Below are 25,980 nucleotides of genomic sequence, written 5' to 3'. Positions count from 1 at the left end.
TATCTCATCTTTTGCACATCATAAAAATGGGCACGCAGGCAAGAAGAGCTTCCACTACTTTGTCAGGCTCTGCATATAGATCTCAAGACAGAGAGTATGATTTCAGAGTAAATGGTTGATCTTCCATCTAAAAGCAACAAGAAGGAGAGCAACTAACTTCAAGAATGTGTCCAGATGGGACAATGATTTTTGGACAGAAGCATAAAGTGCTCTATCCTGTCATCTTTCCTCACACAGATTTACTACCAAATGGGGAAGAAGAGAGGGGGAAAAAAACTTATTTTATAGAAACAACTGCTTCCTAAATGTTTTCATATCCCTGAGCTCTAACATCTTGTCACAGGATATTAATAATTTTTATCAAATGGAAAAGGAGTGAACTCATATCTTACTGTGGAGGAGCAAAGCTCAGTATGTAACAATGCTCTCTAAGGAGTTAAAATTATATATATTTTAATGTAGATAAATTCTCAAATGGCCTCTCTGAGTATATCAGTTTCCCCCTATCTAGAATTGCCTTTCCCAAACTGTTTATAAAAAGCATAAAGCATATTATATCTGTTCACAGTAGAGGAACATGCTAATTACACTTGGAGATAAGCAAGGTTGCTTATGGTAAAGTTGACCAGAGTGTTGACATGAGAATGGTGATATTCACTTTCAACAAGAGCACAGAAAAAAAAGAATTTGAAACATCAATGATCAGTGCAGTGTGGAAATAAAAAAGAATCACATTTCTCCAGAGGGGCTTTTTTTACTCACTTTTTCATTCATTTATTAATTTGAGAACGAATGGAAACGTATCAAAACACCTTGGGAAAATGTCAAAAAGCAGATAAGGAAAACACTGAAATATTTCAAGACATTGTTTATCCCCAGTTAAGATGTTTGAGGCAGGAGCAATGCTTTTACCAGCATCCTTTGCCACCGCATGTTTCCAATCCTAGCTGCCAAGGGCAGAACTGAGTGAGGAAGTCAAGGCTCATGACAGCTCAAACTTCGGCCTTTCCACTTCAATTGCCAGTTTGCTAATCAGTTGTGGTTTCTGTGATGTACCAAGCTCTCTGGTAGAGTTACGACTTAAACCACCTTTCTCCCACAGACCACTGAGTAGACTTCAAATGCCGCTTTCAGTCACTACTTAAGAGCGTTTCTGGCTCAAAGCCTATGCAAAATCCTTTTCTAAAGAAGGCTAAAAATGAGCTGCATGGCTTATGCAGCTATTAAATATCTCTTATCATTTATGTGCTGGTTTTTTTTAATATTTTCTCTGTTGCTGTGGAAAAGTCACCCACAAATATCATGGAGAAATTATTTTTTGATAATATGGTGGAGATACAGAAATAAAATATGTAGTAGGTATGAGATGCTCTAAACATCTGTAAACATGCTGAAAAACAGGGAGAAATAGCTGTATGTCTCCTAGATCTCTTAACCTAGAATGACCCTTATGGGTTATTACTGGGGAAGAAAATAATAATTAGTGTATTTTACTTAAATATAAACATGATTTTAAAGTTCATGCACAAAACATCTACAAAAACTCCATTCTTTCCTTTCCAGTCATGCAAACTCTGATGTTCTGTGCTACACTTTACGACACAAAGTGACTAATATATACATATTTTTACTCCACCTCTCGGTAGTTGTCGCTGACTCGATCCAAACTGAGGGAATACAAGAGATCTCTTCCTCCCACAAACAGTCGCTCTTGATACTCATCCAGCAGCATTACATGAAGACCAAGATATCCAAATGGGCTATGAAAGACTGACGTCCTGTTTAAATCCCAGAGTTCTGAAATACAATCAGAGTGTGCGTGATAAATACCAAACAGCTTAACGTTCATGGCTTCATTTTCATATCCTCCTAGGGAACCAGACAAGAAGTTGTGGAACATTAAAATGCTAATCATATAATCTTTGAGTAAGAAAGAGACACAAAACACCTGGGAACAATTTTCAAAATGAGCCAGCTCTCCAGGAGATTTGTATGTGAATTTTTACATCATAATCTTTGTGCTCAATATATCATAAAATGGGGATCGGGGAATTTTTTTTTTCTTAACACTTTCTGAAAAGGAAAAAGCACTGCTTAGTATATTAGCTGCAAATGGAAAAAAAAAATTAACTGATGGAGATTGAAAAAAAAAGAAATTTTCTCCTTGTCTTTCCCTCAAACATATCAAACTTCAGCTTTTTACTATATGTACAATGTTCTGGTTTTGCTTTTTGGGAGGATGGAGTTGCTTGTTTTAAGCCCAGCACTGTCTCCACTCAGTTCACTGAAAATATTGCCTCTAAATTAATTGAGAACAATATGAAATCTGTAAAATGAATATTCCTAATTTTCCAAGTAATTACTGATTTTGTCAAGAAATACGTTGACCAGATAAGGGGAGCTGGGGCTTAGCTGCACATAATTCAGGCTAAAGTCACTTCCATAGAGAAAAGGAAATTCATCCCAGGTAATGTTGCGGAAACTCAGAATCAGACCTCAGGAAGGAAGAAAGAGGCAAGCACAGGGGTCTTTCTGCGCTCTGAAGCAGATGGTGCAGAGCACAGCCTGGCTCACAGCAGTCCAGAGAGGCTGAAAACCATTTTGCTGTCAGGAAGCATTGAAAGAAATCATTAGAGAGAATACCTTAGGACTGCCTCCAAAACAGCGGAGCTGGGACTGGGGGAAAGGAACTGTGTTCCAATGTCTATACTGTGTAGAATTGTTTTATTTTGAAGAAACAAAAATCACTCTTGGTAAAAAATGGCTAAATTCCTTTTAGCTTATGCTCACAGCTATCCCTAAGCATAACTTTTGCAATTGTTTGGATGTGGTCCAGCAGATGATGTTGGGAGAAATGGTATTGTCCCAGAGCTAGTGACGACAACAAATGGGCCCTCATCCAGTTTGGGGTGGAGGGTCCAGCTTGTGTGTCACAGCAGCAGTTATGTTCATTTGTCCATGTAGCACCTTTTCAGCCACATAAAGGCCATGGCTTATCTTCTGTAAGGGGACTGCTCCTATATGTCAGAGAAAGTCCTTGCACAGGTCTGTCACTATGGCATCCACTTGGCATGCCATCCCTATACACTGTGATTTTCAGAAATTGATGTATATCTTTAACCTGAGAATGTAGACTTTTAAGGTACCTAAACATTAAGTCACTAAAATTAATAATAATTATTAAAAGTTTGTCCTGTGTTCCCTGAGAAAGGGATGTTCCAAACCAATAAGATTTGAATACCATATTTGAATTTGAATTGACCTTACCCACAAAAAGTTTTAGCATGACCAATTTGCCTCATTAAATACCTTACTTAGATCCTAAAGTATAGAAAATAGAACAAATATTTTGAGCCAAGGCAAGAAATTCAGCATTCAATAAGGATATCAATTTAATCCAATAAATTGCCACTTTTTTTTCTTTAAAATTATTTTTTATATTGTGTGAATGATGATAAGAGAATATAATAATAACATAAATAAGTTTTGTTCCATTCGTTGACTAGGTTTTATTCAAGTCAACATAACGTGGAAAGCAACTAATTTCTGAAAGCTATTTCCTTAGATGGTAAAATTTCTATGAAAGAAGTCATACTAGAAATTCAGTCTCACAACTTATTTCTTTCCTGAGGTATCTTCAAAAAGAACGTATGATTAAATAGGTGTGGAGGATGATGTTAATATCTAGGCTTTCCATAATATTTTTTAACAGTATAGGTCAAAATACTGTGTATCTGGGTGTGGTTGTCCTCATTTAACAAATGGGAAAACTAAGTCACAGAGAGGAGCATCATGATGAGCAGAACAAGAGTCTTTTTTGTCTAAGCTTTGTGTACTGGCCAGTACATACGTACATTCTTTGACAGTGATACATTCAGCACAGAACTGCATAGCAATGTGGAAATGGCACTTATGGCACTTTCAAAGCAAGCTTCTCTCACCAAGCAGATCCATCAGATTGCTGTTTCAGAAGAACATTGCTTGTTTGTGATCAGATTAGAAACATAATGAAAGCAGAATTAGAAATATTTTTTTGGTCCTAAATAAAGCCCCTTTTTATTTGCAAGAATACAAAACATTCAATATGTTTTATTTTTAAGTCAGTCTTGGAGTTAAAAGAATTGCATTATAAATTCTATTTATACCCAAGCTACAAAAAGATACTGTGGTAGTCTCCTCTGATATATTTCCATGTTGCCCTGCAGGCAACTTTTTTTTGTAAATGAGACAATATTCTTTACACAGATCAGAGATATCACTCACATGTTCTCAATGAGAATGCAAGGCACAATGAACCATCCCCTACCTGATCATGTGCACTGGTGACTACTCATATAAGACACAGTCCTGCCAAGTACACCTGCAAGTCTCATTGTCTTAAATGAAAGTTGAGAATATTAAACACCTTTGAAGATCGAACTCGTAAAAAGAGATATTTCTAGAACTACCTCCAGCAAAGCTATAAAGGCATGTTTTTGCTGTGGATGCAGAGACAAGCACAGAAGTGAACCTGACATCTGAAAGGTCTAGAAAACATCAAGCAGTGGGACTAGGGAACAATTGTGTTACTGAAACACAAATGTACTAGCATTATGTAGTTCCTTAGAAAAATACTAGGATTTCTGGACATTGCAGGATAGCTGAGATATTAGGATCGTGTAGCCAAAAAGGATACAGCAGCTTCTGAATGTCAGGAGAATGGGTGGGATATCTGGGTGTCTAAAATGACAGTAGCTGCCTGTCACTTCTAGGCAAGTGAATCTCATCATGGTCTGGCTTGATGTAAATGACCCACGTTTTGAAGCAGTACAACTTCATTCATGTGCTGCTATGCCCTTCAGCAAAGCTGGTTGGCTTTGATATAGCGCTACATGTATGCATCTGTACTGCTTCCAGACTTGAGCTGCTGCAGGCGCAGGTTGCACAGCCTTCACATTCATTTAGTGAATTGTTAGTTCATGGATCATTGCACTTTGCAGTGTTAAGATACCTTCAGTCATTGAAATCAAGGCACAACTGAGAGCCAGATACTTAAATTCAAAGCTCAAAGCAACTTTCTACAAGATCTACCCTCAGTTACCCTGAAGAAGTTTATACTTGCAAGGGTCGCCTTGCAACTATAGACTCCTTGAAGTGTCAAGAGTTGTGCACCTAGTCATACCCATATCCTTCATTTGAAAAATTGAGTTTCTAGATCATGCCTACACTTGAGCATAACTCAAAAAAGAGATTGTCCTTCTACCTAATACTAGGACTTAATAGCTACATTTATGCAGAGCACATCTAGCATACTTACAAGATCAAGTGCAAGTGCAATTTTATTCGAGAATCTGGTCAGAGAAAATATGATGCTGTTTAATATTTTTAAAGTATTTCAGTGGCTAAATCGGTCATTTGAGAAATAGCAGAAGTGAGTCCAATTTCCTTTTCTAAATGGATTGAAACACAGATCTTTCTCTTTCAATAGAGATATCTAATCACAAGCTATCAGCCACTAGATTTGTAGGGAAGGATGAATGCTTTCTCTATTTCCTGTTGAAGCAGTGCAACAAAATATTCAAGCTTCAGGAAGACGGAACAAGCAGTAACATGAATCCAATTTAGTAGTTAAATTGCTTTTCTGGGAAAGAATTTCTGCTTCTAGTGCTCAAAATAGTCTATGCATTTTATATTAAACAGTTAGTGGATAAATATATATAAACTGTTCTAGCACATGGACTAGAAACCCTTGGCTGCTCTCTCACATGAGAATGGCTAAAGATTTCAGCTAAGTAAAAATCTTCCTTTTATGGAGTTTCTATAAGCCCTTCCTCTATAAAGATCTAGTGTAAAGAAATAAAAAGGAAGAGAAAAAGAGGATTAATTGTTCAGGGAGAATATATTGTTAGTGTTCAACAGGAGACAAGAGAAAAAAAAAAACATTACTACTCTTATCTTTTGCTAAAAACTGAGCTTCCAGCTGCCTCGTGTACTGGTCTCCAAATCTGAGAAAATGTTATTCAGCTTTTATATTGTAGTGTTTTGCCATTTTAATCTAAAAACCTCACACCATAACTAAAACTACACTATTACAGTACAAACAATATTTTACACAATAAAGGAATGTCTGCTTCAATATTTACATATTCTTGTATGGCACTTCACTTCCCAGTGAAAGCCTTAAAGCAAGCCTGGACATACAGATTACATTTCTTAAGAGAAAAAATCTTATTTCTTGTTATTTTAAATGCCGAGAACAAACCTGAAGTCTTCTTATCTGTCTACCAGAGCTTTCTGGGAAATATTCAGACTAATCTTACTTACCACACTTTCTCTTATAGCAAATCTACTTTGGTGAATATATTCACATTATATCCTCTTTGACAAGATGGATTCTGTTAGCCATTTGTCAAGCCATATTAATTATATTCATAATAGTTGATTTCTTGAACATTTTAATGATCAGTATGTAATGCTTTCTAACTTGTAAAATCGTGTTAAAAGAGCCATTTCTTCTATTACAAAAAAAAAATTAAGTCAGCCTTTTATAATGATATTTCAATATTTTTAAAATATAAATGCTTGATGACTAAAATATTCTTAGGACATTAAATGCAAAAACTTCATTGCTGCTCCACAGCAGCCAGCGTGTAGTGAGTTCTCCTGTATAACATGTTCTCAGAAATCAAGCATATAGTGAGTAAGACACAACTTTGAGCCTTGAATATTGATAAATATCACTATAAATTCTTTTTTTCTCAGGGAGTGAAAAAGCTGCTGTTGCTCTGCTCTGCTTTTCATAGCATTACGTCATCACAACTGCAGAAGTCTGTTGCTTTTGCCCTTTTTTGCCCTCATAAAAATCTTTGGTTCCTCTTTTAAAATCTACAGAAATATAGTCTCACCTCCCACACTACTTCACTTTGCAGAACATTCTTCTGGCAAAGATGTTTTCCATATGCAGGGCACTGACATATGAGTCTGGTACTTCGAACCTGTTGAGTGTGTAAGGTGGACGTCTCAGTGCTGCTTTACAGGAAGAGGTAACGACTTGGGTTGCCTTGTGTCCCCATCAATAATGTAAAAGACCACAGATATAAACTTTGGGTAATGTTAACACCCGAATGACAATTTGTGTTTCCAATTACCAGAAATTGTTAGTCCTGGAATATAAGTATTATGGTGGAACAAACTATATAAGCATGTGGTGGGCTTTATGTAATTTTATTTAGTTGAGCTTTTTGCTATATAGCTGACAACTGATAACCAAAATCTGCTTACATGTAACAAGAAAGGGAGGGAAAAAAAGAAAAAGATGGAAAAAAAAAAGGAGACATAGGGCAGAGCCTGAAATACCTGTCACACAGCTTATGGACAACAGGTTAACAGTAACATCAGCCAATGCAAGTATCCTTCAGTGTTAAATCACCAGTATTTTAAGGCAGATTATTATTCAAGGGTACTCTGAAGAATTACCCATTACGAGGACAAAAATAGAACCTTACAGGTGGCTGGATCTTTCTGACAAGGTTAAGATCTCTAACTGGCAATATCCTGTACAAAACTGGTAACAGGAGGCAGAAGTTTTCTTCCCTAGGAAAAAAAAAATAGAGATACTCACCCCCCAAAATTATGCTGCTGAATATGAGCTAATGCATTAGCAACTTTTACTTTCCTGTGCTCACTGTCATCAGTCATCCATATTGTTGCAAAAACAATTATAAAGTCATGATAGTAATTGCCAGGCAGTGGAAGGATACGCTAACTTATGTGAACCAGCAAGCAACTCAACTTGTTGAGTAACAGAAAAGGGGACAGTGTAAATTGGGCAGAGATGGCTGGAGTCAACGCTGCCACATGAGGTTTGATAGTAAAATCAGAGCAAAGAACTTTAAAGGCAGAATTAATTGCAAATAGCAAACTAACTAAAAAATCTTGGTAGTAGTAATGCTGAAAGTGGCCACTATACTTTTAAAACACAGTTCTTAAGGTATTTTAGTATCTTATTTGGGGAACATGAATTAGTAGGAGGCAATCTTAAAAGGCTGTGAGGGAGACTACAGCATGAACTTTCACTGCTTGAGGTTTTATCTGTGTTGCTGCCAGGCAGATACCTCAGGAACTTGGCAGGGTAGGAGACAGAAAGCCTCATAACAAGTAAAAACCCATTAGTCCATAACTAGTCTCACATGATTCAACCTCTGCTCTTAACAGCAGGTGAGTTTGGCTATCTAGCTATATTTGGAGAATGTAATTGGCTTCATGAAGTGAGCTAGTGCAGCAAAGTCCATGAATAATTTTGCTTGTTTGGTATTCTTCCTCTGAATGTGTGGATCTAGTGATGAAGTTTAAATTATAGTGAAAACTTCAAACAAAGAACTTTCCCTGTGAGTTTGTTCAAATTACAGAGGGAAAAGTTTCTGAAATTAAAAGGTACAGTTTAGGGAGACAAGAATATTTTCTATCTGTATGCAACACAAAACTTTCTCCTCTCTTTTTTTTTCTAAGAATATTGCAAAAATCTATAACTGGAACATGTAATAAACCATAGGGTATATTTTTTTTTCTTCTAGTTCTACTCATCTTATGGCAGAAAAACTTCAGTGGAGCTTGAAAGTCTTTAACACAGCTAATCGCATCAGCTCATGTCCTAATACTTTCTATTTCCATTTCAAATCATTGTATGTCAGGTATATACTTTGACATATATACACTGTCACATCTAGCAAATGTTTAGTTTTTCTTCCCTGCAGGCAAAATAACATACTCAGTCCCACTATAATAATCTGGTTTTAGTTACCAAACAACAGAAATATAGCCATTATAAATCTACCAGGGCTTATAGTATTGATATGCTACATACTACTGAAAACTCAGTAGCTTCTAGATCTTGCTGGAAATTTCTACAGTGTATACTAAATTAAAAATAATCACACATAATCTTCGTACAAGCTGTTTACTGTCATTTTAACATGTTTTTCTAGAAGCGCATGCCAGTCCAATAAAAATTATTTGATATCAAATTTAATGATACTAATTCTTAAAAGAAATTAAACGTAATATAATAAAATCTTAGTATTTTTCATATTTAATCAAATCTACCTAGTAATGATGGTAAATTCACAAACTGTATTACAGGAAAAGTTATTTGTAAATCTGTTGAAAACATTTACAGTATCTACTTAACGGTAAAGTAAGTTGAAGTGCTATTTTTTTTTCTGACAGTAATATATGTGACTCTGCCAACTTCTGAATCTTACTGTCGATTTTCGTTGCAGCAGTAGTAAACTACTGTGGCTTCTGATATAAGGCCTAATCCAGAGCTCATCTGCCATTTATCCCAGTTAAGTTAATTAACTTTGAGCTAGGTAGTCAGACCAATATAGATGAAAGAGATGTGAAAGAGTATATCAATAATAGTTTTCCTCCTATATTTTTTTTGAACCTGAAAAACAGGGAATCAGCTCAGAATGAGAGAAAACCTTCATAATTCCAATGTTAAAAATTTATTTAAAGGATAATTCCTTCCATCCATTCCATAACGGAAAGCTTCAGAAATGTGTCTATAAAAACAACAGAAATATAAATTAGAAATTTTAAACATGGAATTATTCTCTTCTAAGGATGACACAAACATCCATGAAGCAGGCTTTGAGCACATTATCTACTTCATTCAATGTATTTCTAAGGAAGTAAGTATGCAAATAAATGTCTCCTTTAAATTATTATCACAGAAGATGTTTTATCTTTTGTTTAATATCTTAATAGCATTTACAAGTGAAAGAATCTATTTATAAAACTCTTGAGTTTTAGAAAACACATATGGTTCAAATAATTACAGCCCTCTTCTGATGAAACACAGACAGTTCAGTCTCTTGAGGACTTGATTTATTAAGGTGTACCACTTACTACATGCTTATTACCACACCAATCTGAAAAGGCTAGAATTCTTTCTACTGAGGAATCTAGTGTTTTGACAGAAAGAGAATCTGGTGCTTTCATTTGAAATGAAGATGCCAAAAGTCAAGGGTTTATGCTGTTCAAAATGACTGTTAAATTGAATTTCCTTTGAAAGAGATGGATAAAAATGAGCTATCCAATGTGATTTTCAGGGGCATATGCTCTTGGACAGGATGGCATGTGATTGACAGTATACATAAAGCTATCTGGAATCATCAACATGACAAAAAACAGAATGAAGGAGAAAGAAGGTATTGTAAGAAAAGCGAAAGGCAAAGGGAAAATTGAGATGGAAATAACCAGAAAGATGAAAGGAAACTTTCAAAGTGTTTTTTTCTGCCAAATCAATTACTCACAACAGATGCAGAGTGTGAGATAATATTCTACAGGTGAGTCTAGAAAGATTTGCTACACTTCACACACTGAAATAAACCCAAGTTTTACTGAGCACAGCGGCTCTAAACAGCAGTGAATGGATTTATATAGAAACAAGTGCAGTGTTACCCCAAAGTCTGTTCTCTTTAATTGAACAGAATAGCCTCTCTGTAAAGATTTAATTCACAGAAAGCAGATAGATATTGGGCTGGTAAACACCAATGTCTTCAGAAGATCCACCTAATTTGAGTTATCTAGCACTAATATATCCATTATTTAATCCAGCTTTTCCTGATCTGTCCTAAATATTTTTAAATATAATTGAAAACTGAACACATCAAAGGTCTGTTTGTTGATTTTATTTTACGCATGTTATCTTTTTTTTTTTATGATGAGATAGATTTTTATGACAGAATTCAAGCTCTTGTACTGAAGGTGGGATATGTTATATTTGTTTTGTTCAAAGTCAGGTGTCTAGTTTAAGATATCTATGCAGCTGGGGTTTTTTATCAGAACAAGAGAAAGAGGGATTCCCAAATGGGACATTAAAATTCCTTTACAAAAGAGTCCAAATACATATAATCTAAAAGTAATAATTTCTATACTCTAAATTTTAAGGAAATCTACTACTAAGTTTTAGATACATAGCTAAATGAAGATGAATTCCCCCCAAAATGCATTCTGTACATAATCTAAAATTTTTCTTTGTCAGTGTTTGCAATTGCAAGCACTGCAATGAAGTACAATACACAGAAATAACTGTCCTTAAGAATCTTTATTGTCTCTACTATTTCTCCCTCAATATGCCTAATTATCTGTAAAATGCTGGTTAGGTTAAATTCCTTAGAAGAAAGAGACAGATGAAAGCTTTATTTTAATAACTTGAGTCATATTTGAAGCCTTTCAGAACCAATAACGCTGCGCAAATATTAGCATTTATAACTGGAGAAATGCTTCTACCATTTGACTTTGAGCTGGTAGAACTCAACAGAGTTGATCTTAAGTAGTGTAACCAGAGAATAAAAGTCAATATTAGGCAGCTATTAATGGTCTCATAACTATTATGAACTGTATTACAAACAATTACATGTTATCCTTAAACCTTCACAGATATGTGCAGCAGAGGGGAAATCCTAGTGCTTTTTAGACATTTATTGTACATTTGACATAAATAATATATTTTCTCATGGTAAATTTGAGCATCTAACCAAGTCAGACAATTGATTATACTGAATTTCAGTTGTAATTTGTGCACCTAAACCATTCAGATGCTTTTAGAAAAATACCCAGTGGTAATAAAAGTCCTGTCAGACTGTAGAGAAATCTACATGTAGAGGGGAGAAACAAATTACAAGTAACATCTCTATATCCTTGTTTGACCTGATGATGGCCATAAAAAAACCTAACAACCCTTCTTCCTTCAAAATGGAACATTGTCTCAGTATGAATCTGTCCTGATTAATTTTGCATAGTATGTATAAACAATGTACACTTATGGGGTGTTCCTCCCTTAGTTCTTTCTTCATTGTACCTTTAGAAATTCATCTTCATCTTGACGCTTGGCTTAGCATTGGTGCTTAGCTTCAGATGTTTTGGGGTCAACCTCTCTTCTTATAGCTGACTTTACAGTAGGTAGAACATGAGATAATTTCATTAACAGCCTTTATTTCTCACAAGAGCTACCAATCTTTAGACTTACAGAGATACTATGTAAATGGGATTGACACAGTGCTAGAGCATATATATATGCTAGAGCATTGTGTATATATACTAGAGCATTGTGCAGAAGCCCATAGAGATCTAGACATTAGAATCATAGAGAGATTTGGGTTGGAAAGGAACTTCAAAGATTATCTAGTCCAACCTCTCTCCATAAGCAGGGACATCCTTCACTTGATAAGGCTGCTCAAAGCCCCGTCCAACCTGACCTTGAATGTTTCCAATGGCAGGGCTTCCAGAGCTTCTCTAGGAAACCCATTCCAGTGTCTCACCACCATCATTGTAAAAATTTCCTTATTTATATCTAATCTAAATGTAGTCTTTCAGTTCAAAATATTTCGTTCTTGTCATATCCCTACAGGCCCTGGTAAAAACTCTTTCTCCATCTTTCTTATAAGCCTGCTTTATATATTGAAAGACCTCAACAAGGTGTCCCTAAACCCTTCTCTTCCCCAGGCTGAACAACTCCAACTCTCTCAGTCTGTCCCCACAAGAGAGGTGTTCTAGACGTCTGATAATTTTTGTGGGTCTCCTCTGGATCCACTCTAACACGTCCATGTCTTTCTTGTGCCGAGGACCCCAAAGCTGGATGCAGAACTCCAGGTGAGGTCTAACCTTAGCAGAGCAGAGGGGCAGAATCGTCTTTCTCGAACAGTTGGCCATGCTTCTTGTGACATTGCTGGCTCATGCCTAGTTTTTCATCCAGCAATATCCCCAAGTGTCCTTCTCCTCAGGGCTGCTCTCAATCTATTCATCCCCTAGTCTGTACTGACACTGGGGATTGCCTTGACCCATGTGCAGGACCTTGCACTTGGTTTTATTGCACTTCATGAGCTTTGCAAGGGCCTATTCCTCCAGCCTGTCAAGGTCTCTCTGCATGGCATCCCTTCCCTCACGTGTATCAACTGCACCACTCAGCTTGGAGTCAAACTTGCTAAGAGTGCACTCAATCCCACTGTCTATGTTGTTGATGAAGATATTATTTTCACACTGATGTGATTAAACTCTTGATAATTTACTTTTTTTTTTTAATTAAAGAAGTGTCATCTTTTGATTGTAAGTCAACTAGCATTTCAAAATGAAATGTTCTTTGAACAAAACAGAAGTCTAAATTTAAAACATATATATATATCCATTGTTATACTAAAATATTAACCAATGAAAACATGCAATTTCCACAATTTCATAACATTTCACAGAGAGAAAAGAGACAAAAAACAAAACCAAACCCAGAAACCACACAACCATACAAAGAACTTCTGCATACATCTAAAACCAAATGAGTTTTTGAAAAAAAGTATTTAATTAGTTTAACTGCTATGGATTTTTTCATAGTAGTATATAGAGATGGAAAGATGTAGAGAAGAAAAGACATGTAGAAAATTATATACAGAAACCTTTTACAGGATTACAAGACAATTTCTAAATATTGACTTTGGAGGTATGATTATTACTTCCAAAATTAGCTTCATTATAAATATAAAAAAAATTGAAGGTATTATATTAGAACTACATATCTAAAGTACCACATTACTGAATCTAATAGTAATGTTTTTGTTTAGAATACAATAGAAACAGAAACTTATAGTCTGCACATTATTTATGAACATGGGACTATCTGAGGACATGATAATTTTGTAATACATGCTGCATGCTGCTCCACTAGTTATCCATCAGGATACAATTCTCCATTTCTGATACTACGGAAAATGTATAAAAAGAACATCATGAATTGTATGAAATAGCTTGTCACAGAATAATACATTTATCAAACTGTCACAACTAAGTACACTTAGGATGAACAGGTCCTAAACATATATTATTTAACTGAAACCTATTTAATTGTTTATATTATATTTCATTAATACTTCAGAGAAAAATGTTACACTTAAGTAGTTCTGCCACTTACTATATAAGCTTGACTGAGGCTTAAGGGAATTTTCTCTCTTTAAGACAGAAAAGAGAATTTTCTCTCTTTAAGAATTAAAGAACTGGGAATATTTATTCTATTCCGAACTTTGTAGGATATTATAAAATAGTGTCTGATCTGACAGCAGTGAGACAACTTTCTTTATAGAGAAAAACAAAAAGCAAGAACAGCATTAGAAAATGCTCATTTGTGTAGATGTAAGTGCAGTATATCTAGTTTATCTATGCCAGCTTTATTCACAGAAATAAATACTAGCTATATAAACAGTTTCTGATTTTAACAGGCTTTCTGCAGAAGGATATATTTCTTGAGCTAAGAGTTGCATAAACAACTCTTCTGTACCAGTGGATGGCTGGCACTAAGAGACCACACGGACCATGGTGTGTGTTGTATTTGTTTCACAATAAAACCAAAAGAAAACACCCTTCATTGGATCTTTTGTAATCTCATACAATTGTTCAAGTTCGGTGTAAGATAAGTATAAAATATTTTCTCCTAATTTTCCACTGCCGGAAGCAATGTAAAATAAAGTTTTTAAAATGTAGCACAATTTTTATAGCTGCTTTTGAAAGAACAAAAAAAAACAAAACAAAACAAAACAAAACCAACCAACCAAATAAAAAGCAACAAGAAAGAAAGATACCAACAAATATTGCAAGGACCAGACAATGAATTTTGTTGGGTCATTTAGTAATAAGGATACAAATACTGTGACAGTCAGATCTATTAGCTTCACAATAATCTGCAAAGGCAAGCACCAGAACTGCTATTAAATGAGCCAATTAAAAAAAGACAGGAGGAAGCATTTGGCAATCTACTCCAGCTAACAGCCATGCACTAGTTGGAAAAGGATTAGCTATCTTCCAGGTTATTTCCCCATCTTCATTTTCCATACAATTTGCACTACAGAACAAAGTTTTGTATATGCACAAGATATTGATACCAGATCATTAGCTGGATGTGTCACCTTTCCAAGTAAAATAGTTCTATGTAACAGTAAAATAAAAAGGAATATTTACATTTATCTCCTTGCGAGTGTGGGCATCTGAGGAAAATATTCTGTGACCCACAGAATGTGTGTTTGTGTCCATGCGTGTATGTATGATTATATGCATATATAAAATGCTATTTCACACAAAGGTCTCATTTTATACACAATGTTGTTTGCCATCTCAAACTCTGCTAATAAAAATAGTATCCATAAATTAATGATAAACGTACAAATATAATAGCTATAATGAGGATTTATATTTTCAAGAGTATGATTCAAGTGTAAATTTGATAAAAGCAAGCAGCAGCCCATCTGTTTTGTTTTTTTTTTCCTGTTGCAACTTATTTCTTTTGTCATTTCCCTTTGAAACTAGTCTCAGTGACACTACTACAGAAAATAAAGATCATCTCTAAAAAGTGTCACAGAGCTAATTTATATCTATACATTTTCCATGCAAGTCTATCCTGGTGCCGCTGTTAATGCCATTTAGCAATAACTATTTAGTCTGAGGTTATCAGTTCTTTTACTCATGGCCATCATCATTATCTGAATAGCTTTAAAAAAAATGCTAAATAGTTATTGAAAACAATTACTTTTTCTTTTTATTCCCTATAGAATTTAGCATTTCGGTAATTCATAGCTCAGTTGGTTAGTGTAATTCGCACTGCTTGCTTTCCTGCTCTTTTTAGAAGGGTTATAAAGATCAGAAGGCAGGTCCTTTAGAAGGATTTATTTTCACTGTGTATCTCTTGGTGGTTTACTATGATAAGGATTTACATGTGCTGTTGTAGTAAGGCGGCAATATAGATGCTGCCTGTGCTGAAATCTAGAAGGCATGGTGTTTGTGTTTGCATAGGTGCCTTGACATTGTCAAGGCAGCTGTGGCTTCCACTAAGTCCAGCTGCTCCTGTTCTTGCATTTATACCAAAAATACAAGCATCAACCCTTTAACACAAATGATGCATCTTGAAATACCATCCGCTGCTTCAAGCAAGTTGTACGAAAGACATCTAAGGAATCGCTTCACGTTAAATATTTACTCTGCCTCCTTTTTACACTCTTTTGTCAGAGAGCTTTAAATGAAAAAAAAAAAAAAAAAAAAGGTAAAGCAAGTCTCCAGAATATTAGTGTAAACATTTGGAAGTTTCCTTACACAAGAGTTCTAGGAAATTTGGATTCATACATGCTTAATTATCTTCATTTGTCTTCCCCAGTTTGGGCTTTCAGTCACAGAACTCGACACTCAGTTGTAAACACTAAATTTCACATCAAGCTACAAACTCTGTGCAGGTACTGGCATTTTTTTCTCAAGTTTCAATGAGTCTTTAAGGAGGAAAAAAGGAATACAAATATCTGTGGTTAGACTGTAGTGTAACAAATCCTGACACGGATGGATTCAACATCGACAGGGATTCAATTTCAGATGTGCCATTCAGCCTTAGTGTCCCCAGGCGAAAGACCATAGCAGCAAAAGAAGATGGCATGAACTTTGTACAAAATATAGTATTATAAATTGCGAGTAGTTTTACACTGCTGAAACAGATTCTGAGGGCCAGTCACGTAGGGGTGAAGCTCATTTCAGTTAGCCTATTTCCACTGGCATAAATGAAGCTTTACTTATTTCTACCTGTATAGAATCTGGCCCTAGATGCACTACATTTCCATTTCTGATTTATTTATACAGTCTGCTGATCTAAATTACAGAAAGAATTTTCCAGTGTTAGGAACAAGTAGGTATGATGCCTACTATTAAAATCCAAAATACTTCCAATTTATCAATTTTAATATAAATTAAGAAACGTCCATCCAAACCTACCAGAAATGTTGCAGCCCTTCCTTTTATGACTGCACTGACCTCTAATGATATTGAACTAAAAAAAAATTCAGTTCAGATGGTACAGATTCCCATGTTTAGATTAAAGATTGCAGGTTCAGTCTCCACAGTAATTGGCCTCTCCTTACACATTAATCATGTGTAATAAGCAGTAGAAGCCTTCAAAATGTATTAACACAGGTGGACCTTTGGTGCTTATTTGTATCCCTGTTGAACAAGCATGCTTCAGGCTGTTTGTATAGGTCCAGTAGCAGGGTTAGAACTTGGGAGTGATAAGGTTACCTAAACTGTAGCACAACTAAAGAAAGTCAAGCCATCCAAGAAAATTAGGATTGATTTCTACATGTCACATTGAAAAACTAAATATATACATTGCCTGAGGAATGCATTTGAAACAGCGAAGTCTGGTAGGAAAGAATGTTTTAAAAGCACTATTATATCAGGGATATTTCTACTGGGAATAAATAAACTGCTGAACGTGCCTCATTTTTTAATGCCCCACAGATGTAAACTGCACTTGATTCTATTGTCTATAATTTAATTTAATGCTTGGAATGTTGCAGTAATATATAGTAACTGATATGTCCTTTGATTGAGAAACAGCCAGTCCAAAAAGTTCATTATTTTTCCTGCATTACAGAGGTTTCTTATTGTAAAAAAAAGATCAGTCTTAACATGAATTTCTTTTATTCAATCTTTATCTGAAATGACATACAGAGAAAGACAATGGCTGCTTTATGTCTTTTCTTATTAATCAGAAAGCTTTTTTTTGTTGTTGTAGAAATGCAAGATTTTTCTTTGTGTGCTTAATTGTGAACAATATCTTGCAAATTTAAATAATGGTTCAATAGAAGCATTGGTTGAATAGCAACATCAGCAGTACTGTGAAATTCTTCTTCTGCATTGATAGAATTGCTTTTTACCTATCCTTAGCCTCACTCTTGTTAAATAACTCTAATTCACTGAAGGACCATGTACTTAGTATTCAGTACAAGAAAGATGCAAAGGAGTGCAGTAATATTCAAAAATACTTTTCACTCTGAAATATTTCTAGTCAGAGAATTAACTTAAATGTTTATATTAATGCATAGCACTATGCTGTGACTCATAGTGTAAGAGAATTTTAATGTTTTACTCCATATTATTTCAATACATTTCTAATACATATGGATTAGAAAAATAATGTTTTTTGATTTGTCAATATTTTTATTTCTTTTCAAATAAGAATATTTCTATTGTTTTGCAGCTATTCTTCAGACAACCAGCCAAATACAGGATAACTATATTTTCATTTTTAGAAGGGGCTAATGGAATATATATAATGCAAGAATTCTTCAATGTAAAAAAAATAAGTATCTAACCATTTTTTAAAAACTGATTACACCGTAATTTTTCTGTAACCAGAGCCTAATGACAATCTGATAAATGACCTGAAGAATGTCTTATTATTTACATAAATACAGACCTTCCTAGTTTCGTGACATTTATGTTAGGAGAGCCTTATGAGTTGTTGTCTCAGCTAGACTAAAATTGCCAATACAGATGCAAAACATTGCTTATACGCAATTTACAAGACAGAACCATAGATTCATAGAATCATAAAATCATAGAAGAGTTTGAGTTGGAAGGCACCTTTAAAGGCCATCTAGTCCAAAATCCCTGCAAGGAGCAGGGACATCTTCAACCAAATTAGGTTGCTCAGAGCCTCCTCCAACCTGGCCTGGAACATTTCCAGGGATGCGGCATCAACCACCTCTCTGGGTGAAAACTTGGATTTTCTTTTTTGTTTTATTTATTAGCTTTTTAAATGGTGAATAGTGAACCAAAAACACATCTATACACATTAGATGTTTTTGAGCACAAACTAGCTAATAGGAAATCCATGTCAAGCCCAAGGATTTACAAGCATCATTTTAATGATGATATATCATTTAATATATTATAAACAAGGGAAGATGGTGGTACTAGAGTGCTTATTTATTTACTTATGCATACAAATCCATAGAAATTTAATACTAATCATTCCTTAACGTTATAAAATAATCTACTTCCTTCCTCTGAAGAATTGGAGATTGTTAAAGGCTGAATCACTTGCTACTAATGATACCTTCTGAATATAAATATTTGCATTCCTTGGAGGATATTCTTCTCCACAGGAGCTAGGAGCACTTAGCTTTGGCTTTATGCCTAACTACACACCTTTAATGTGTGATTATCTCAAAACTCTTGTGCACTGTATTGTACCTAGAGGTTAAGTGTGGCATTTTAAGGGGAGACTAATTTTAATTAAAAATGCAATAATGGCATTAAAATATGCACTGCCGCAGCTTCAGTATGGTCTCTTGTCTGTTACTGTCAAGAGGAGCTTACTAGATCTTGCTTAATTATGTGTGCACAGGGAATTATATAGTTGCTAATGGCATGGACAATGACACCTGAGCTGCATTTCAGAGTAGGAAAAAACCCCAGCATTTTAATACTGATCCTCGCATTTTGGCACTTCAGTCTATAATTGAGGGGGTAGTAAGTTTTAATTTCAAAGCTGCTGACAATCTCCAGTTTTGCGCTGACTTACCTGAGGAAAAAAATACCAAAAAAAAAGAGAGAGATTTGGTAATGTTTATTTAAGATGTATCAAGTAGCAGAAATATGTTAAATAGGCACCAGCAGCACTGCCCAGAAAATCAATAAATTATATGGCAACAATAGGGTTGCTGTGCTAGGTGATTACACAGGTCTACACAGCACTCAGCACATAGGAATCTGCCATTTAGACTCGGTGAGCTAGCAAACTCTGAAAAGTATTCCAGCTTATTTAAAAATCTACCTTGAAACTGGAAGCTGATCTACAGTTGGCAGGTTGCGTGTCAGGTATTTTATTCACCCACAAGTTCAAAAGATACGAGCCTCTGAGCTTCAAGGCAGGGAGAGGGAAGTTGTCTTTGAAAAAGCAAAGGGGAATAAGGCAAGAAGAAGATGACTGAGACTAAACTTTTAATGTCTTGAAAAGAACATGTACTGACTACTGGGAAAGCATCAATTATCAGTGCTTTGAGCAATAACTATTAGTACTGACACACATCCTCACTTATAGATATGATGGCCTATGTTTTGAGAGACAGATTCAGTGGTAGATTTTTAATGAATTCACTTCATAGCTACAAATACTCTACTGCTCCCCCACAACACAGAAGTGTTTAATATCTTCCCACATGAAAATTAAAACTAACAGTTAATTCACTTACTGTTTCTGTAAAAGTCTCTTCTTTCCCTCTGAACTAGTAAGCCACATATTCGTTTTCTCACTTCAGTTTTATAACAGATTTTGAAATATTATTACCCCTTTTTCCTTCGTTATATGGATGTAGGCCGCTGCACACCATGCAGCAGCTTCTCTGTGTGTTTCTGCATGTGCTAACACCAGAGAGAGTTGTTAGTGTACAAAGAGCAGAACTACAACGCCAGAGCTAATGCACCTGGAGTAGGAGCAGAGTCAAAGGCTGAAGAAGTCTCGGTGAACATTTCAGAGGTGGTCACAGACCTTCACGGGTTCTTTTGCCTCTTCTTCATTTCTCTGTAAGCATTGATTATTTTTTTTTTCTGTGAGATTATCCACAATTGGAACAAAGAAGTAAAATAATGGTTTAAAGGTGACCATTTGGCTTCTGCATAGGTGGACACTCTCACTTACTGTAGTTTAACTTACTTCTTTTGTCTCTTTATTGTTTCCAGGCATATACTCAAGCCATATAATCTGACACTGAACTCTGAAGTTGTTTGTCAAAGAGAAGTATAGGATTCTAGCACTGCTGACGCTTGCTTTTATTTATTTTTTTCCCTTGCACGAACTCCATTAGCACATGTGTGTCAACTCAAATTCAAGTTGTTTTCATTACTTGTGAAATGGAAAATAGACTAGCAATGGCTTTTTCTGTTCAAATACTTTATTAACATTACACTCCACAGAAGCTGTAGAATGAAAAATAATTTTGCCAAGAGAGAAGAAAACTGAGTGTGTGGTGGAGAAACCAAATGTTATGGCAGCAAGAGTGTTTAGTGGAAACACTCCTTGGAAAACCAAGGCTTTTTGGTGCATAAGTGACAAAAAAGGTGACTAACAGGAGGATTATTAACTCTCTTTTATATATAAATGCTAGAAGAAAATTTCTCATAAAAGAAGCAACTAGGTACAAATGTCAAGTATGAGATACTATGAATGCACAGATTAATCAAACTAGGCTATATCCCATTAATAATATATCTCAAAATGGCATAAAAAGAGCTTTACTCTATACCTTTTTTATGCACTGTTGATGAACTTCATGCATTTTTGTGAAGTAGCCAAAATGTCAGCTTGACAAATGTTTTCACATGATCAAAAAGCTTGAAATGATATTTCTGTTGCATGCTGATGAATGCAGGAAACTATAGCATAATCAATTGCAATGTCTGGAATCAAGGATGACTTTGATCATCTTGACAAAAAAAAATTACAATATTTAACAAATTTTTATGGAAGAAAGTAACTCTGAATCATATTTTCTCTATGCTACATTCCATTTAATTATGAAACAAACCAAAAGAGAGTTTTCAGTTGTACTAAAAAGTGACCATAGTGAACAACTCTGTGTTAGCAGTCTTATTATAGAAGAAAACTAATGAATTATACTCAGTACTTGTCAGCATTATCTAAATTACATTTAGCCACACTTGTTCTCAAATAAGATAACAAATAACATCAATAACAAAGAGTCGTAGCTGATGCAATTACAACACAACCTGTACAGCTGTGAAACTACAGCCATCTCATCTGTTTGAGAAGTATTAATGCTGTGATAGGCCCTGCTAGTGTGAAAGACTAAAGTCTCCTTGGCTGCATAAGTATTACTAAATAAAACCATTTTATGGCTCAACAGGCCACATGGCATACATCCATAAAGCTAAACTGTTCCACTCTCTTCATCTCCAAGCAACATAACGTCATCCAACCCTCCTATGTAGAATGGTCCTTGTTGTACTGTCTCCTGAACCATGCCCAAATATTATTTGGAAGAGTGCTAGTTTTCACAATTGCCAAGAAGAACATCAAAAATTTAAATACTAGGGATAATCACAAGTCAATGCTTCAGTGGGTCCTTGTGCTCTGGATTTGCTTTTTAAAATTGTATGTAACTTTTACTAAATCTGTCCTTGCTAGGTTTATTTCAATTTGGATTATTTCTTCTTTTATTGCATGTCTATTCTATTCCAGAATAATTATTATTCAACTGATATATTACAACAGAGGTAAGAGAGTTAAGTGAGAAGAGTTTCTATTGTCCCAAGCATCTCACATGCGTACAATAAAGAGCCCAGTCCTTTGCCTTTGAGTTTGAAGAAATAGTAGGGAAACATTCACTTGCTGCATCATAGCCAAGGGGCAACAATGAGCACAAGCAAAGTTACCATAGTAATGTTAATGAGCAGTGGTAACTTCAGTTACCATCATCAACAGCTTAAGAAAAGTGTATCTGTAATTTGTTAATTAAAATCTATTTAGAAGCTGCTTTGACATACTTAGGCTGACCACATAGCTAAATAATAATAATCTTGTTTAATTCAGGAAAGACTTGAGTATGGAATGTAAAACTAAGACATTTCTTTTATTTGAATTGATCTCATTCTAAGGACATGTTCAGCCACCAAGAAATCTATATAATGGAAAAGGTTCTAGGATTTAACAAAATAAGCTAGTTCACAGTGGGATATATGAAATAATTGCTTCAAATAATGGAAATTGTAATTACACTGAAGACAGTAATATAATATAAGTAACTTTTACCCAGCATGTTCTGCTCATCAGATAAACACTTGTTCTACAGTAGGTATATATTCATAAAGCATATGATATTGTGAAAAGGTACAAATTCTAGGCCCCAGGGAAAACAGTACAGTTGCATGAAAAATATGTTATTTTTTATAAGTAATTCAGCAATTGTGAGTTGTTCTAGAGCCAAAAGCAGAATCTAAAGGTTGTAGTCGGAATTCTGGCTCAATGTTTTCCCTTCTATAATCAGTGCCCCCACGCTCAGAACTGTTAGAGTTATGCACTCCTGCTTAGAGTAGAGCTTCAGATACATTATTCGGCATAGGGAGGGAGCTGTATACTATGTCTTCTTAAGGAGTAATCTGCAAATGATTGCTGTGTCTATGGATACATTATTTAGAATTTCAAGCTTTTCCCTTTTTCCTGTATATGAATATAATCTGTATTATAAACCATAACAGTATAACTCTATCAACCTCTTACTCCACTAAAGCATGAAAGAGTTTCATTTTCATATGCCTCAGCTGACCTTTGGTTTCTCATTTCAACTATGCAATAAATCACCACCTTGTTTGCAAAAGCCAACTTTTCTTATTTAAGAAATGAATAATAAGCTTCAGTGCACTACAAGATCAACCTTTCTGTGCCAATATATCCTCACTCACTTTTTGCTGTAGGCATAGTGCTACATTTTTCACTCTATAATGTAGACATGTTGAATTGCATAATCCAAAATTAAACAATCTAAACTACAAAACCATATCAAGGTAAAACAAAGGAGTTAATTAGCCCCACAAGAAGATTACAGATATGTTTTCCACTGCCTCAAGTCCATTTAGCTAGTTGTTCTAAAATATTTTTCTGATACTAAAAGAGAAAGCAAGATTAATTTTAAGTTAAATAATGTGCTTATCTTGACTGGAAATTTTCTGCAGATCCTAGCAAAAATCTGATGCTTCTGAAACTGTGAATAATTCTAATACTTATTGGGTGACATAGTACATGTGTTGCCTCAGAGTCTTCTGGTATATAACACACACCTAGAAGCATGAAAATGGGTTGCTATTATCATTCATGAATAACTACTAATGTCAATAGCATTAATAGCTCATAGCTGATTCTATTAGTACATACAGTTATAGAAGTAAAACACTCTGTCCTGTAGGTTGTTGAAAGCACATAATACTTTTAATGTGCTTCCATCTTATGATGTGGATAGAATTTTAAACAATATTGTATATTTGTCTTCATATTCACTTACGCATAGTATTTGAGAATATAAAATCTTTCCCAATGCTGTGTTAAATGTTACATTTAATTAGATCCTTGATAACTAGATCACATTTAAATACATTCAGATAAGATTAGGACAAATAAAAAGCCACAATAATTATTCTTAAGTAAGCAGAAGATGGCATTATTAATCTAAGCTAAATATCAGCTCCAAGATATGATTACCAAGATATTATTATCTTCAATATTTTAAACTATTAATAAAATGCAAATATTCTCACTGCACACTTCCAGCAGTTAAAGTTTGAATACTGTGTATGTACTGGGCTGTACTGGGAAAATGTATGTTATGACACTTAAAAGTTATTACACTTACAACCAGGTAAATTATGCAAAAGAAGTCTCTTTAGAGGCCAAAGACACTAAATACAAAGCCATAGAGAACAACAACAACAAAAAAGGGAAAAAAAAAGAAAAAGAGACAATACAAATACTCTATCTCATTTGCTGCTCATTAGTGCGCAGTAACTCATGGACTAGCTAAACATACAAACTGACTCCCTGCTGTTTACACCTAACCATTGTTTGCATGGCAATATGTCCTATCAGCATAAATGTGGCTGTATTCCCTTCTGGTCACACTTTAGTGGCGTTTTAATTCTGTTTCCTTTATAAGACCTGCTGATGTCACATGGAAAACTCTGAAACAAAGTCTATTTAGGGAAAACACTGCTGTAATAAAAAAAAAAAAATGCTGTTTCACTTTTCTCCTTGCTTTGTTCCTGGATACATTTGCACAAAAATTATTTCTTTGTCTGCTTAGGATTTTTCAACTGAGGTCATATTTCTAAATTTACAGTTTTGCTGCTGCTCACTACTGTCTTGCTACTACAAAACTCAAACAAAACTTTTCTATGGCATGCGCTGTGATGAGTGGGAGATCATCTGTGTGGAACGAAGGGAGAGGATGCTGCACCACGCACTTGTACAGTGTTCCATGAGCCATATGCACCACTAGCTTGAGAATTCTTTCAGATCATGCTGCTTTAGCTTTTTTTTTTCCTGAGTAAAAGTCAGTAACTGGCTCCTGAGTGGCAGCAGGGACACCATGTACTCACAGATCTTTGCTGTGGGTTCTAGCTTCAGAAGTAGGAAGTTTGAGAAGTTTTACAGAGGCGCATAAAATTTCTACCTTCTCACTTGGAGTCCCAGTCCATGGGCCTGGTAGGTAATAATGAAGCTTGTCTTAAGGCTTGATATGGGAAGTAGTGCTCAGCATCCTCTCTGATATTGGGCTGGCATCTGTTAGCAGTCTTACCCATGCCTTGTGTAATAGTATTTCTCAATTCATAGAACCATGGAGTCTATGATTCTATGATCCAGTCCTACCCGTGCCTCATATAATACTACTTCCCAGTTCCATTGGAAATAATTTGCTTAATAGATTTTAGAAGCCTCCTTTTCTTTTCATGGCCAATCCCATTGTATAGCTAATATTCTCTCTGGGATGAGCCCTTAGACTTCTGTTTTCTTCTTCCCTGTGGGTCCCAAAAATCTTGACTGCAGCTTTTCATAGAATCATAAAGTCATAGAATGGGTTGGGTTGGAAGGGAACTTTAAAGGTGATCTAGTCCAAACCCCTGCAAGAAGAGGAGACATCTTTGACTAGATCACGTTGCTCATAGCCCCATCCAACCTGGCCTTGAATGTCTCCAGGGATGAGGCATCCAATATTGGATGGAAGCTTGTCGTGTGTTATGGACCTTTATGTTCACAATCAAGCATTCAGTACTACTAAAATTTACTTCAATTTATTTCAGTCTAACATTTTTTTTCTTAAGGTCATCTATTCCGTGCATTATCTGTTTATTTCATTAGCACACTGCTTGTTTTTATGACAAGCCCACAAATGAGCCTATTCCATAAAATGCATTCCATGAATAACCCTTCTGAAATTAAAAAAAAAAAGCCCTTCTTCAAGTCCAGTTGCTCTCCTTTCTTTATTTATTTTATAAGGTGTGTGCTAATACTTGTCCAATCCTAACCCTTTAGCTGACTAATGGCATCTCATAGCACTTTATTAAATATTTTACCGAAGTCTAGACACATTTGCTCTACTACATTTCATCTGTCTGAAGAAATGAATCATATAT

General features: G+C 35.2%; 1 protein-coding gene across 1 annotated transcript in view; it reads right to left on the bottom strand.

The window, feature by feature from the left end:
- The window catches only part of SEMA3E (semaphorin 3E), a 147,436-nt gene that overhangs the window by 70,609 nt on the left and 50,847 nt on the right, over positions 1-25,980 (bottom strand). The window contains exon 2 of the mRNA XM_086739947.1: positions 1,637-1,797. Within this exon, the coding sequence (XP_086596073.1) occupies positions 1,637-1,797 (161 nt within the window). The remainder of the gene's footprint in view (positions 1-1,636; positions 1,798-25,980) is intronic.

The sequence above is a fragment of the Chlamydotis macqueenii genome, chromosome 1, assembly GCF_036417535.1.
Source record: "Chlamydotis macqueenii isolate bChlMac1 chromosome 1, bChlMac1.mat, whole genome shotgun sequence".
Lineage (NCBI taxonomy): Eukaryota > Metazoa > Chordata > Aves > Otidiformes > Otididae > Chlamydotis > Chlamydotis macqueenii.
This window is presented reverse-complemented; position numbering and strand designations above follow the sequence as displayed.